Below are 16,454 nucleotides of genomic sequence, written 5' to 3'. Positions count from 1 at the left end.
TGAATGTCTTCGGAAATGGAATTTTTTTTTCATTCTGGAAATCAATTAGGCCTAGATATTTGCAGATCAAAAACTCCTAGACGAAACCGAACTGAACATTAAGCTCATGCAGTTAAGATGAAAAGCTTATTTGTAAATGCTTAGTGCAACTAAACATTTATTTTATCAGCTGTCTTCACATAACCTGTTACAGCCTATTTTTACACAATTTAGTTTATGGACAATGCAGTAATCAAGCTATTGCTGGTCCACCTACTACCCGATGGACAGTTTTAAATATGAGAGCAGAGAGATAGTCGTTGATAAAGAAGCTCCGTTCACTTTTATTTCCTGGCGCATGAACTGAGAGTGTTACTGCTATCCGCTGTGTACTGCGGAAGTTTTCTCTTTTGGCAGAGTACGAGTTAACTGCTGGGCGTGTGTCTGTGGGACGCAGGTGAGAAGGTAGAGCCTGTCAGCGACATTAGTCAGAGGAAACTGGCGGCAGTACGACGATCAAACGCAAGGCACTCGGATGAGTTTGGAAGTAAAACGGTGAGAATGGATTACACTGAAATCAGCGAAATTTTTATTTAATCACGGCTTGGGACCCTGCATTTCTCTGCCGTTTCACGTGGAACTGTTTTCAAGGTGAGGACTAACCGGATAAATTAAGTAGATAAGTTAACGTGTTTATTTCAGCCATAGGCAGTAGGTGAAGTGAGCTAACGTTTGCGCTTTTCACTACTGTCTTGGTATTTAGCTTTCCCTCATATATTAGAATCGCGATTTACTTCACCGTCTACCTTCTGTGTTTTGTAATATTAACAAGTTGTTGTCCTGGGAATGCTGGTGTATCTGAGAGACTGAACTCACAGAAAACCCACCGATACCTTAACCTGTATGCTACCTCATGGGATGTATCTGCTGTTACCAAAAATTCAGGTTCGATTAGTAAACAGTATGGTGTAAACTATTAATTGTACTAGTGACACTTTGTGCTATTTCATTTCATTTTAAGGAACAGGACGTGGGACTGTTCCCTAAACCGTTGATAGTTTTGTTTCTAAATATTTTACGGTGGTAGCTAATGGAGGTAGCTACTCTTCCTCTTGGAATTTTCCAGATTAGCATTGTTGTTGATTGAAACTATTCTCAGTGGTTTTACACTACTAGCTATGCTAAAACATTTTCAAAAATGTTTATTTTGTAACACCATCTTGTTGCTATTGAATGTTGTCTTATCAACGGACACAACAGAGAGGATGCAATTTAGTCAAAATGTATAGGATTCTGTAGCTACGATATTGAGTACCTGTTTTGTTACTGTATAAGTTGTTTTGTAGAGCTGACCTAGTTTTCGACCTTCATATCATGCTTTCCCGTGTGTTTTCAGCCACTTATTGATATTTTCATAAAAACAATTTTTTTCTAAGCAGTAGTTAATTATTTGCTGACTTCCATGGAAATTGGAAGGCGATATACTATACACTACTTTACTAGCACTGGTAAGAATTTTCAGCGGTATTTTGATAGCTCTGGCTGAGCCTTAGGGGAAGCCATCTACCCCCACCTCTTACCTGTGATCTGCACTTCCCGGAAGAGAAGAATGTTGGCCTGAAGGCACTTCTAGGTGGCTGTCCACCATAATTTCATTTTAAGACAGAGGGAGGAAAGTGTCAGAATAACATGGCTGATTGACAACTTTGTTTTCATTTGGCAGGAGACCACATAGACTAGGCAACCTCACGAGCTTTGTGATCAGTTTTTTTCCCTTATATTTACATTTTAAAACATTATATGGAGGTTTGACATTGCTGCTCTGAAGTTGGAAAGTACTTCAGAATCTTCTGCCATCCCATCCTGTCCCATCCCTCCCTCTGAGTCTTTCGGTTTGGGTCAGTACCAAACCAGCGCACATCCGGGCTAAAAAACTGATGGATGGAGATGTAACCATGGTTACAGCTCCTCCTCCATTTCCCCCCGGTCTTTCGGATTCCTTGCTGGACGGACCCGAACCTATGGCCCCGCCAGAACCGCAGGCACCTCCCCCCCCTCCACCACCACCCCCTCCCCCTCCGCCTCCCCCGCCCCCGCCCCCACCGCCTCCTCCACCCCCTGCCCCCGGCAGCGGCCCCCTCTGCAGGAACGCTCAGCGACGTTCGAGGATGCGCAACTTCAACTGGGACACCATCCCCCGCCAGAGCGTACTGGGCAAGCGCAACATATGGACGGTGCAGAAGCCGGCGGAGGAGTTCGAGCTGGACACCAAGCGCATGGAGGAGCTGTTCAGCCAGGGCGAGCAGAGCCCGCTGCAGAAGCAAACGGCGGCCCGCAAGAGCGTGCGCGGACTGCCGGCCTCTGCTCCGGGAGGCGAGCTGGTGAGCATCCCCGCTTCTGATTGGCTGGATCAGACACAAAGCGAACCCCTTAGGACACATCAGATTGCATTTAGCCAACTCTCTGGTGCTTCACATTGTGTGGAGAGTGCAGTTTACATGTGTAGGAATGCTAATAACACCCTATGCATACTGGCCAGTCTTTCAAAATGGGTCCTTGTGCCTGAGGAAATCAGTTCCCCAGCAGTACTGGAGTGTGTAATGGCGATATTCCACACTCCGCTGTAAAAATGGCATCACACTCCGTGCTAAATTTATCAAATTTACAATCTCACAGGGCTTTTGCTCTAACAAGTAGCCTGCACATACTTTGAAGTCTTCAGATACTCTTTGCGTGCTTTCCCAACATGAGGAATATTCCCCTCGTGTAAGTGCTTGGGGCATAAGGCAGCGCTGGACCAAGCTGTCCTAGTGGATGTTTTTTTTTTTTTTTTTTTTTTACCTGAGGGTAATCCCATTCCTACACAGATGTTCAGAGGGATGAGGGTACAGACTGAGTGTGAGTGACGCCCTGTTGAACAAAGCAGGACTTAGACTGTTGGCCGCAACCTGTGGAGTAACTCCCAACGTGTGCTCTTAGACCTCAATTGATTTCCTCTGCTGGGGCTGCGCAGTTGCGCAGCTCCGAGGCCGGTGACGTGTACGTTGCCTCCCTTTGGTTTGTTATTTCGCAGCACGTCTCATCATGTTCAGCCTTCACTGGAAAATATGTGGGTTTTTTTGCTCGTAATATTTGCAAGGGCCGTGTCTGGGTTATAGTGTGGTTTTTGGTGCTTTTTATCTGTAATTCGTTGGAAGTTCCTTTACGTTACTGGGGCCAAAAGAGTTGTTAGTGATGTGTAAAGGGTGCTTTATTACCTGATTTCAGAAATACCGATTCCTGCAAATTTGACATGTTCTTGAAACCTTCTAGATGTGTAGAGAAGATAGCTGATAATCAGATTTAGAATTACACCAAACCATAACAAATGGGAGTTTTGGGCTGTTCAACATAATTATACATCGGGCACATTTCCTTTTTCCTGGCCTTCAGTCAAAATAAATATTCATGTGTAATGTTTTATCTACAGTATTAAATGATCTTAATCTTATACACAAATGAACACAGATCTTCAAACAAGTGCCGGCACCATATTTACCGTGCATAGTTCTTTGGACAAATTAGGGATGGTCTACTTCCTGACAATGCATACAATTGCTGGTGGTTTTCAGGTCTCATTTTAGAGGCTGATTGTAATGTTTACCCCCCCTGCTAATGAATGACTATGGCCACGAAGTGGTGTTTACAGTCACATAATATCAGTTTTCATCACCCAAAGATGAAGAGCGCATGGCTTAAGGGCAGAGTGCAGTATGCTTAAGCTGAGATTGATACAAGGAGTGCATTGATCTACGGCCTTATGGTCTGGTAAAACACAGCAAATTGATGTTTTGCCTGCGTTGTTGGGTGGGGCCTTTACAACTGTCCTCCCTGATTTGTTTGCCTAAAGGGTATGACCTCTCACTCTTGTGTTTTCATAGCTCTGGGATCCAAATTAAGTTTGTGTTTATATTTCTGTTAATTGGCTCCCAATAAAAGTGTTGCAGTAAATGTTCTGTGGGGTTCCTGCCCATGCAGTTGCACGTGGTTTGGTGGAGTAGGAGTGCACCAATAGAGAATTTCAGGGCTGAGAACACTTTCCGATGTTTGCCTAAGCGGACCCTCTGAAGGTAGTGCCATTCATTCAGTATGTTAGCTTATTGTGTGAGTACTGTAGGTAGCAAACAGAATCAGTGCAGGAGTGATACTGTTGAGTTCAAAGTAAATTGTTCAACTTCAGCTGAAAACATTTGTACATCACATTATAACAGGTCCCCAGTTAGGCTGTTTCATAAATAACTTCTTGTCATTTCTTTTGCTCTTGATTTGTCATGATCTTAGTTTCTGAGAATGCTGCAGTGATGCATAGACAGCTGTGATGTAGTTTGGATCCTCTGTGTACAGGTACTTGAGGTCTGTTCTTGGGTCATTGTCTAGAATTCAAGATGCACATTGGTACATTGCAGTTTCACCGCATTCAGTGTTCATCAACAAATGTCTAAAGTTTGTCCTAAAATGTCCTGCATTGGTTAAACTTTGTTCCTTGTTCATCTGGAAGATCAGAAATATGTCAGCTTTTAACCATGCTAACACATGCTAGCCTTTTACCAAACAGCCAATGCAAATGCTGGGTGTGTTAGTGCACCCCTGCCTTATTGTAAAGCTGTCTTTTAGTCCAAGAGTTTGCTTTTGAAGAGAGTTGTTTTTGATGGACACTGATAAGTAATCAGCAGTGCAAGATCTAAGATCTCGTGTGTGAACCTTGGAATCAATCTATCAATTTGGACGCAATGATGGTTTGGCTAGATGGTTTGGCTTCAATTGAACCTAACCTGGAATCAATTCATGTGATATTTAGTGCATATTGAACTGGGTCAATAGACCTAGGCAGAGGAGAATGTTCCCTCAGGCTACAGAATCCAGTGTCCTCGCATTCCATTCCACAAGCCTTGATAGGGGTGACCTTTTAGTCGTCTTTTTTTGCTAAAGTTTTGCTGAAGAGTTGCGTCATTTGATTGGATCTTGTTGACATCTTGTTTTCTTAACCCGTTTCCTTCTGCTCATCCCGTCAGGTGTCAATTCTCAGCTCCAAGAAAAACATGAACGTGGGGATCTTCCTGAAGCAGTTTAAGAGGTGAGTGGAGAGGGGGGTTGGGTGTCCAGGAGGCCACCTCTGCAGTGTCCGCAGTAATGACAGAACGCGGCAGAGAGGCTGCAGTCTGCAGGCAAGCCTGCTTTACTGACTGAGCCCTCTGCATCTCTGCCTGTCACAACATGCCGTACCATGGCGCTCAGAACAGGTCAGTCTGCTTTGAGGTCTCCAGAGATCCAGTGCAAGGAAAGTCTCGCTGGCAGTTGTTTTTTTTTTTTTTTTTTTTTTTTTTTGCTGCTTTGTTTTTTGCTGGAATCTGGAATCGTGGCCAGGAGGATGCATATTCAAATTCCTTCATTGTGCTGCTGCTGTTGTCCCCTCGAGCAAGACTAACCTGCATTGCTTCAGTAAATACAAGCCTGTAAAGTTTGCTGTGTCACAAACAGTAAGGTGGAGCCCTGGACGAGGACATCTTCTGTGTACACAAGTAATGTAATAGAAGTGGGCGGTCAGGCATACAAGTATGACACACTTCATAACCAGCCAATCCAGAGGGATATTTACAAAGTCAATATTCAGTGTGTTTTTCACCCAGCGGCATCATGTATTTGTGCTCAACACATACTTGAGTAGCATTGAGTTATTGCACTTACATGCCTTAATTTAAGATAGTAAAGGAAAAAGATTATATTGTTATATAGGCCATATATAGGGTAATGACACCACAGTGGTTTGTGATTGCAGAAGGTAGGGGGTTTTCCCAGGTTGCATTGCAGTACTGCCTGAGGTTTGCAGGGCAGTGGGATGCGGGCAAAGGGTGTGTTTGAGTTAGGGCGAAGTTGCAAGGGAGGGATCCCGGCCTTGATGAGTAATCCAGGTATTCGGATGTCTTAATTCCTACTTCTTGTGTGCAATTGCCATGACTTGCACATGGCAGGCAGTGATTGGTGTGCATAATCTGGTAAACCACGTGTTTTTCAAGGGCCTCTGCCTATGTGTTTGTAAGGATACTTGTGTACTTTGACATAGGGCAAATGAAAGAAATGTCACTCTGTTGACATCTTTGCCACAAGCAGGACTTTTCTAATTCATGTGGATTGAGTAAGCAGTAGCCAGAGAAAGACATCTGCTGAGATAAAATTAAAAACGTAATTCCTATAAGGGTTTTGTCATTATAATTACCAACAATGTTGATTCTGTGTTGCGTTTCTTGTTGAGTGTTGAATTACAAAGTGTGCTAAAAATCTTACTATGCATCATATTCTCTGTATTCAAGCTAATCAGCAGCAATAACAGTTTGTGGTTATAAGTTTCCCTTTAATGTCACCATCTGGCATAATTATCCATTCAAAAATGACTTTGCGTGCTCACTGTTGAGCCCCCGAAACCACCCTGTTTAGCAACCTTCATATTGGTGTATCAGTATTGATCAGCTCATGTGCTCCCCCTACAGGCCAGTGAGGGAAATGGTGGAGGACATCAGATTGGGCAACAGGGAGCCGTTTGGAACTGGTAAACTGAAGGAGCTGTGCAAGCTGCTGCCTGAGGAGGGAGAGGTCAGCCATTTTGAAACCCTTAAAAGCACAAACCAAGCGCAAGTCAATCTAAGGTGTATTTCCTACATTGTTGCCAGTACCAACAAGAAATCGGAAGCAGAAATCATTTACTTGTTGTACGTTTTAAATATGATAGCATTCACAATGTCATTCTGTGCATCATTCCCTTTCAATTAAGTTGGGTAACAGAAAGATGTAAAGCCACATAGACTGAACTGCTGTGCAACATGCTGTGCTTTCTGTGTGGGTTTTGATTCAGGTGAAGCAGCTGCTTGCGTTCAAAGGGGACCAGTCTCTGCTGTCTGAGGCAGATCTATTCATGGTGCTGTTAGTCAGAGTACCCAGGTGAGTGTGTTTTATCACTTTATACTGTTATCCAGTAATGTTTCTGATCATGGAGTATTGTTGTATAGAGGAACATGTATTTTCTTGGTTCTCTGTGCTCTGTTGTCCTGAATGCTTGTTGTCCCCTAAAATCATTCTGCTCAACTTATGTCAGATGTGAGTTTTTTCTTTGAGCTGAATTACACAACCATTCAATGATTCCTACAGCCCTTGAAAATCCTTGAAAAGGTTTTCAACATGGGAAAGCATTGCAAAGGCATGGAAAATGGTCAAATATCTCACCTGAAATAATAAATACAGTATGAATGAACTTTTTTACTGATTTTTTTTTTATGGAAAATGATGCATCCTTTTGCTAACTCTAGCTTGATTTTGCTCATTGTTAACTGTAGCAAGGTCAGTGTGCTCAAGCTGCTTATAAATTGGCTAGCTCCTGGCTTGTACATTATGCTCACTACCAAAAATCCTTGGTGACTGGCGTTTCCTTTGAATGCAGATCTATATCTATACAAGTAGTACTTGCAAAACCGTGCATTTAGCCCTAAACCATCATTGAAAAGTCAGAAAAAATCTTATTGGAGTGGAGTCAGTCAGGATGTAGGCGTATCGCTGATGATTAATGCTTTTGTTTTTGTAAAACAGATGTGTTTATTGAAAACATTATCTGACGCCATCTGGATACCTAAACGCATGTCATACGGAAAAAACATTTTGACTGGTTTATGGGAACAGAGTGTAACCTTTACCATTAGCTTGCATGAACCATATTATTTCCATAACACACAAGCTGTACCAGGGAGTAATTTTTGCCATTTCCTTCAGCTATGAAGAACGACTCCGAAGTTTAGTGCTCCGAGAAGAGTTTTTCCCTTTCATAGATGAGATGAAGCAGTCGATAGCCACCATGACAACAGCTGCCAAAGGTACAGTACAGGCTTCTTCACATTCCCCAGCATGCACGCGCAAGAGGGGGCACTAAATCTTTCCCAAAATAGATATTTTCTGACAACAGAAAATGACAAATCGCTCCACATGGAGGCAAAGGTGGTCATTTAGCTGTCTTAATGTTGTGATGACTGTTACAACTGTGTGCATGAACTGGACACAGAACCCCAAGCTCTCCTGAGATTATAGCCCATAGCTTATAGCGAACAAATCACATTTTCTTAAAATTAATTTTTTGTGAATTTTCTTGTTATTTTTATAATTGATGGTGAAAAGTTCTTTTCACCCACTTTAAAAACCAGGTTATTTTTTATTTAAAGTTCCTTGCAAAGATTGTATTTCCAAATTCACAGTAGCACTAATATTAAATGAAATTTATTTAAAAAAAAAAAAAAAAAAAAAAAAAAAACAACAGTAATAATGATGAAATTTCCCTCTATGTAACCAACCTGTTCCTTGAGTGAAAACAATATAGAAATCGCAGAACTGAGCAGATTGGCACATTGAACCAATCAGCATGCATTAGTGCTTGTGGAATGAACATCATATACTGATGTCCTGCATGCCTTGGTGTCCATTAAGGCCAATGTGAAAGGCATCTGCCTCGGTTCACTGATTGACATCACTGAGTATAATGGGAAGCTCTTCAGGTTGTGAAGCTTGTTTCTGACTGGAGTCTCTCCCCTTCCAGAGCTGCTGGACTGCGATGATCTTCACTCGGTGATCCGTCTGGTGCTGAAGACTGGGAACTACATGAACGCTGTGAGCACTGGGGCCGGCGCAGGGGAGCAGTGTGAAAATGGCATTACGCTACAGGAAAGGAAGGGTCTTTAAATATCAGATTCCATTTATTCAGGGTTTCCTCTGCTCTCACCCTCTGTGTTCACAGGGCGGCTACGCCGGCAGTGCCATCGGCTTCCGGATGGCCTCCCTCCTGAAGCTTGTGGACACCAAGGCAAACAAGCCTGGCATGAACCTCATGCACTATGTGGTGATGGTAAGACCTGTTCGGTGGAATCTGCCAGTTTGCCTTTTGGCAAGATTTTGGAGTTGAAGTGCATGCTCCCTGTAATTTGTATTAACCTCACCCATCTCTTTTCCTTCTTTTTATAGCAAGCACATAGGACCGACGCTGCTCTGCTACACTTCCCTGATCAACTTCAACACATTGGGGCAGCAGCCAGGTATGGCTAATCTGTAGATACAGTACACAGAGTGATATACAAAAACTTTCCTTAAGTGTATGAGGCCTTTTTTCCCTGGAAATAAGGAGATTTGTTTCTGACAGCTAATAAATCAACAAATTTATTTGATTATCTGTGATTAACCAAAATGTGTCTACTTTAAATATTGTCTATGTGAAGGATCCATAAGCAGGAGGTGGAGACAGAGTTCCAGAGGGAAAAGAAGAAAGTAGAAGATGCAAAGGCAGATGCCAGCAAACAGAAGGATCTAGAAGCTCAGATGGAGGCTTTCCTCAAGGTCAGTTGGACTGCCACCCTGCAAATATTTTGAGATGTCTTCCATGTCTATGGTGAGGGGGTGTTGGAGCTGTACGAGTACAGACTGTTCAGCTGGTCACAGAGGACCACAATCTAGTAAATCAAAAAATTGCCAATTTTGACATGAATGCTGTCAAAATTGATCAAAGAAATGAGTTCAGTTGCAGTGAGAAACTGAAACATGTGGTAAGTGTCTGTTTTGGACACATGAGGTTTCACTAACAAAGGTGTCGATGGTCAGCTATTGATTGTGAAAGGCAAATGATTGCACCTGGAACATGACCGCTGACTCGTCTTCTCCAGAGTGCTGAGGCAGAGTTGGCCGAGGTAGAGGCCTCGCTTCAGACCTTAAACTCTGTGAGTCGCTCTGTGGCTGAGTACTTCTGCGAGGATCCCAACCTGTTCAAACTGGATGAGTGCTGCTCCATCTTCCACTCCTTCTGTGAGAAGTTCTTACGGGCCATCCAGGTAAGACGGTGCTGCCACCTCACCTTGGTCATACAGCGCAGCTGAGTGGTTCTCAGCCTTTTTTCCAATTAGCACTGATTATGAATGACATTATCAGATAATACTATTGTTCTGAGAGAAACGATATCTGATGTCATACCCTTGAACTAGGTGCTAAGCCTGACTTACTTAAATGTACTGCTATATAAATGCATGATATAAAAAAAGTAAAGTTGGTCAATCAGTCACCCCTAACCCTACCCCTAATCCTACCCCTAACTTGCCTGCAAAGAAGATGAGGGGTTGGGCCGGCATTTTTGAGTGGGTGTCTGATCACTGCTGTTTGTGCTCTGATTAAAGCTCTGACCCCAGCGATTGATTCCTACAGGAGAACCGTGATCGCGAGCAGGCGGAGGTGAAGAGGAGGCAGCGGGAGAGGCTCCAGAATGCCGCTAAGCGCAGGTCTACGGCCACCTGCTCCGTCAGGGACAAGGACATGGAAGGCGTGGCCCTGGAGTCCTTCCTGCAGAAGTTTCTGAACAGCCGCGGGTCGCGCAGAAGGACCGGGACGCCCTCTCCCACCAGCGGCAGCCTGGTGGAGATCGCCATCAAGGAGAACGCCCCTGCAGAGGAGAGGGAGAACCCCAGCGCGGATGGCGAGGCGCAGGAAAATGAGTGCAACTCGGCCTCAGAGCCGACGGGAAGCCATCAGCAGGAGGAAGAGGCTCAGCCTCCAGACAAGGGCGAGAGGAGTGAGAGTGTGGGCCAGGAGGGGGCGCTGTCGGACAGTCAGCTGGATACCCTTAAAGGACAAGACAAAGGAAACGAGGAGCAGAGGCCCATTAGCAACAGCAGCAGCTTATCCACAAGCAGACATGCCTCTGTGAAGAATGAGGAAGAGGAGGAAGGGCAGAACGAGGAAGAGGCGCAGAAGCTGCGAGAGGTTTCCCGCAAGGTCCTGCTGTACCAGAGCAGCCGGAGTAGCGTTTCATCCGGGGAGCACTCTGTGGATCTCCCGCGCTCGCCCAATGGATCCGTCGCCTCGCCCCGCCGCCGCCGCTTCCCAGAGGACGAGAACGTGCTCCCATCCGAGCCAAGCGGCGACACAGCCCCCAGGACCATACTCAGCCCCCGCCTCTCTCCTCCCTTCACCCCGAACTCCCTCACCCGCCGCCACACCCTCTCCATCCCCCCCTCCGCTGCCAAGGGTGACAATGATGAAGACGAGTTGTGGATGCTGCCCAAAAGCCCTGGCCGTGGAGCGCCCCCTCTGGTGATCATGGGGAAGATGAAGTCTGTGGACTGCTGTCCCATGTCCCCAAAGCGGGAAGGGGTCCACAATCAAAGTGCGAAACCCTCCTCCAATCCCTCTGAGGGCAGCCAAAAACCCAAAGGCCTATCCGTCAGACCGTCCAACATGACCAATTGCGCTGGCCCCCCGGCAGGCTCTGGGCTCCAGGACGAGAGTTCCCCCGGGAGGCGGCCCTCACACAAACCGCAGGCTGAGCCGGAAAGTGACGCGGGGATTCTGGAGTCTGCTCCCAGCTTCCGTCTGGGCAGCATCTTCCAGAGACGCTACAACCAGAGGCCCGCAGCAAGACCCTCCAAACCTGAGGAGAAGCCCAGGCCTGAGAAACAGGAAATGTCTGCTTTCTTCTCCTTCTTCAGGCGTTGGAGTGAGAAGACCAGACCCAACAATGAACTAGACTCCAGGGGCACAGACTCCTGACAGAGGTCTGGCGTTTTTAGAGTTTGGTTTTAATGTTTTTTTTAATAATTTCTTGATTTCGGAAATTGCTGCCCATTTTAAGAGATAAAGTGAGCATTAGATCTACAGTGTTTAAGGAGACCAAGGTAAATTGGTATTTGCTTTGGGACCACAACCTTCATGGAATCACAGTCATGACATGTTGGGAAACTTGTTATCCTGCGATTTACAACAGGAAAGAAGACTAAAACAGGTTTTGCAGGATTTCCTTCCCAAAAGGGAATTAAATGTTTTAAGTATAAAGAAATTGTGGTATTTTAGCAGTCTTTTTAAAATTTGATTAAATTATTATTTTCTGAACTGGTACCTTTTTAGTCAAAAACTAATGTGACTCTTGTAATTTGCATGGGCAAAAATAACAACCAGTAATTCACACTCAAATTACTCCATAATTAGTGTACAGAAATGGTTCAGACATTGGGCTAGACGGTTGAAGATCCAGGTGATTCTTTGTATGCACTTATACCGTGTTCTTCAAGTTCAGTTTGATGCATTTTCACTCAAGAACCAGAACATACAAGCAATTTAACACCGGGGCATCACCTTAATTTCTGCACCTCCTTAATTCACAGGGTAAATAACTCACATTTTAATGTTAACATACTAGGTTTCTTGCATGTATATCGTGCTCATGATGCTGCTTCATGAATTGTGCCTTTTCAGAGACCAATCTAAAAATCCACCTCCTGTAACAAATATTTCATTTTTTATTAAAATTATTTTTTCCCTAGTTATGGTTTGAATCTGTTGAGTTGGGAGTTTTGCAGTGTTTTCTGACCAGGGAGCCCTGTTTGGGTGATATTGTGTCCTTTTGGAGACTTGGGAAAAAAAACATGCAGCCTTCAGTTTGTTGAAGGATTAACTCAACCCAGACGGGTACTGACGTCCACAGAGGGCTCTTTATTTCCATAAACCGCCTCATCTATTATTGCTGTTCCAAGTTTTGTCAGGGCCATTGTCTCTCTGAGCCACTTGCATTGAGAGCAACAGCATAGAAGAAAAGAGTGGGACTTTTTTGCCCTGTTACTAAGGAAACAGTTTGTTTAGAGTGATCTCATCAGACTTGTGTCACAGTGAAGTAATGCCCCCTGCAACAACAACAGGTTTTAGGAAAGGTCCCCTTTCACATGATGCTGTGATAGCCCCTTTTGCCCCATCCTTGGGTCCTGGTCTAAGGTGATGTGTCAGTGAAGGAGAAAGGATAGCTTGTCTGTACTAACTGTCTTTCTCAATTGCAGACCAGAATGCTTTTTACAAAGTCCTGTAAATTCCTGTTTTTATGCAAGTTCTGATTATATGGAATTTATTGACATAGACCTGTTGAGTTTAAAATTTGGTTCTTAAATGTAATTAAAAGCAGCATGCTGGATACTAGAATTATGACTTTGACACGCCAGAAAAAGCAACTTTGCAAATGTATGTCAGACTTAGTCTACTGACTCAGAGTATGAGTAGTGCAATACTTCAGTCACAGCACCCTGTTATTACTGCACCAGATTACGTAAGCAGTGCCCTTCAATGTGTGTGTGTGTGTGTGTGTGTGTGTGTGTGTGTGTGTGTTTGTGTAAGATGGGTCTGAAGGAGGGAGACTGAAACTTCATTAGCAAAGAAGAGTATGAGAAGAGGCCGAAGGAGGATTTGAAGAGGGCTCAGTGGCAAACATGAGAGCCCTAGCAACTAGTTGACCCTCACACTGCAAATAGAGATTAGTGAGTGAGAGGAGGGTGAGAAATGGAAGTAATGTACAGAGCCCCCGGAGGGATGGAAAGAAGGCACCGATACTTTCCTATGATGCTGCGAGGTGAGTACTCCAGTATATTGTAACTCTGTTCTTAAGAAGTAGATCCAATTTCACCTTTCATCTATTAGAGGGCAAAGGTCAACTAAGGTCTGGCCAGATAAAACTATCTACTTCAAGTCTGTACATTTCTCTGACTGCGAGCAAGGCTGCTTGATGTCTGAATGATTGGCAGCTTCAAAGACAGGCAATTCACTAGGATTTCCACAAAGGGCGGAATCTAATAGGTTTTTAGATCATCAGTAAATGTATAAATGTATTGAGCATACAGTCAGCCAGGTCTTTCTTTAATACATCTATGGGAATGATTTGAAATTTAATGCCTAGGTGCCTTGTGCTGGAGATTTGAATGACACATGGTGTTCACTGAGGTTTGATTGATTGAAAAGTGAAGCAGAACAAGACGGAGCGTGCATCACCATTTCCTGCCAGACTGGCTACACATGTGTCATATGTAGCAGTCATTTGTACATGGACTCGTACTGTATGATTCTGTGAGAAAAGGTCAGATGAGGACCTACGTGTAAGACGAAGACATGAAGATGCAAGCTGGATCCTGATGAGGGTATGTTTACACATTCTTCTAGAATGTGAATGGAACAGCTCCCCAGTTACTCCCCCGTCTTTGAATCCTGTGATGTCTGCTAAAACAGCAGTTTTATGTGCATTAATGGCTTTGGAGATCAGTGTTGACATGCTGCCAGTACACTAAAAAGACCTAGATTGTGGTGACCTCATCTGCTATCCATTTTGTGCCACAGCACGCATCTTTTAAACCTTGAATTGCTATATTCTTCTGTTGAAAGGCCTCTCTCTGTCGCTATTCAAAAGTCAGATCATGTGATTGTGTTTGGGGTTTCCATTAGTACTCTTTAGTTGGGATCTGTTCTAAGGAACTAATGTTTTGTCAGAAGGTGTGAAGAAGCATTTTCTCTGCAATGCAAAATTTCATGAGTGTAATTGTAAATAGCTGTCCAAATGCCACCAGCGCAGCTTTGAATGTGCTTCCATATTGCTTAATCCACCTCTTGGGCTAGTTTGTCTCGTAATTCTTGTATTGTTATTTACCACTAGGTGTCACCATGTAACATTTTATTTCCTCATACAGTATGCAAGTAGCCCATTTGTTGAACACCTACTGTAGGTACTAAAGAATCTACATATTTAACACTAAAAATATTTTAATGCATGTTCCTTTCTAGGTAAAAATTCTGGCTTATTTCTACAGTTGTTTTGCAGTGTAGGAAGCTTGAATTAAAGCAGGCCAACATGCCTTTGTTAAATTCTGTTTACTTTTAAATGTACTCTTAGTGAATTAACATGAAATTTAGCCTCTGAAACAGAACCACCAATACAAATCAATTGGTCAGTTCCTCAATTGTTCAGTGCCATTTCCCATGAAATATGACCTGCAAAATCTATTTTGCCTCCTAAAGACATCTTGATACTGTCATGTGAACTAAAGGGAAACTTTTTGATACCTGCTGGAAGTAGTACCAGGAGCTGTTCCTTTGAGTTTTTGAATTAGATTCAAAAGAACATTCATTAAGTTCCATCTAAGAATATTAGTGGAGAGAGGGAAAACCTGTTTCATAAGGCATAATGTTTTTATAATGAAGCTCTCTGCTTAGTGTGTAGTCTGTGGTAAAAGCTTTATTGTATTATGGGTGGTGGTCTGGACCTTAATTTTGTGAGTGAGACTCTGTCTGATGGCATGGGTCCAAGGGACACACTATTTCTTCCATGTGGAATGCTGTACTCACTCTTCTGTGTTCCTGTGATATATCTGATTGACAGGTGGGGAAAAACATCATGGGTTTGTGTGTGGGATTTTGGGACCCGAGCAGCAGATAGATTGTGGTTCTTAAGTGGCCCTATATTATCATGCCCTACAGGTTTCAAAGGGCAGGCCTGACACCTGGATCACTCTCTACACAGCCCAGGTTGTCAGGAGTGAGATAAGGATTAATTCACTCATCCAAAGAGACAAGTGAAAGGGACATAATTACATTCATTTGTGTGATGCCTCTCCTATTGATTAGTTCAAACTGATTATGCCCACAGAAGTGACAGATGTAACGTAGCTATTAACATGAGCGATCATTTTCACCAACTCCTGGCGAAGGCCCACTGTACCAGTTCTGGTGTTCTTTCATCCCAAAAAGATCAAAATTTCAAGTCCCTTTAGGGCCTCCTAAGAGCCCTTTAAAAATCTACCCAAATGGGTCAAAGTTAGCTTGCGGTGTGATAACTAAATTTGTCTACCCTAAATGAGCATTTTATACAGAGTTCTCCGATGCCCTGGTTAAAATGTGAAAGTTTCTGTAATGGTAAAATGGCATACTGTGTCCTGTTGTTCCATATTTAATTGCTGTGTGTGACAGAGGATAACACCCCTGATAATGGAAGCACTCTCTGGATAAGCCAGTGGACTGAGATGAGAGGAGCACCTGTGTGTTTCTCTTACTGTACAGGCTGCTGTTGGGAGAGCGTGTCTGCTCCCTCCATCTGGGCTCCGCAGCGCTGGATGCAGTCTCCATGGCAACCCAAGCCTCTCACAGTAAAAATCCTGAGATGACTGTCTGTGCCCCTCCACCCCCACCTCCCTCTCCCCCCCATACACACACACACACACACACACACACACACACACACACAACCCTTCGTCAGCACAGGCTCATTCTCTCCTCCCTCCAAGATCCCTCTTTTTTTTTTTTTTTTTTTTACTCCTTCCGTCTGGCTCTTCCTATCTCTGGGGTTCCTTTGCATGGTTATGGAGCCTCTCTGGGGACTTCATGAATGGTGAATACAGTGCGGAGAACAAGGGAAGCATAAATGCAACAGGACTGTTGTGGTTGGGTGGTGTGTGTTTTTCTGTTATTGCTGACTGGGTATTTATAGCTTCCCTGAAAGCCGTACGTGGTCTCACAGACTCCTGAGCCCCCATCAAACGCACTCTCTCTCTCTTTCTCACATGCACACACACACACACACACACACACACACTGCCTCGCCCTCTGTCTCTGTTCTCTCTCTCTCTCTC

The 16,454-nt window shown here is 44.0% G+C and overlaps 1 protein-coding gene across 1 annotated transcript; it reads left to right on the top strand.

Moving 5' to 3' along the window:
- Positions 1-514: 514 nt before the first annotated feature.
- On the top strand, positions 515-11,613 carry fhdc4 (FH2 domain containing 4). Its single transcript, XM_036537697.1, has 12 exons — positions 515-534; positions 2,111-2,360; positions 5,031-5,092; positions 6,504-6,606; positions 6,866-6,951; positions 7,774-7,874; positions 8,588-8,658; positions 8,786-8,893; positions 9,010-9,080; positions 9,261-9,378; positions 9,702-9,866; positions 10,234-11,613. Exons 1-12 carry the CDS (start codon positions 515-517, stop codon positions 11,572-11,574), a joined length of 2,496 nt encoding a protein of 831 aa, XP_036393590.1. The 3' UTR covers positions 11,575-11,613.
- Positions 11,614-16,454: the final 4,841 nt, after the last annotated feature.

This window comes from Megalops cyprinoides, chromosome 9 (genome assembly GCF_013368585.1).
Source record: "Megalops cyprinoides isolate fMegCyp1 chromosome 9, fMegCyp1.pri, whole genome shotgun sequence".
Lineage (NCBI taxonomy): Eukaryota > Metazoa > Chordata > Actinopteri > Elopiformes > Megalopidae > Megalops > Megalops cyprinoides.
The sequence above is the reverse complement of the archived record's forward strand: the minus strand, read 5'-3'. Positions and strand labels throughout refer to the sequence as shown.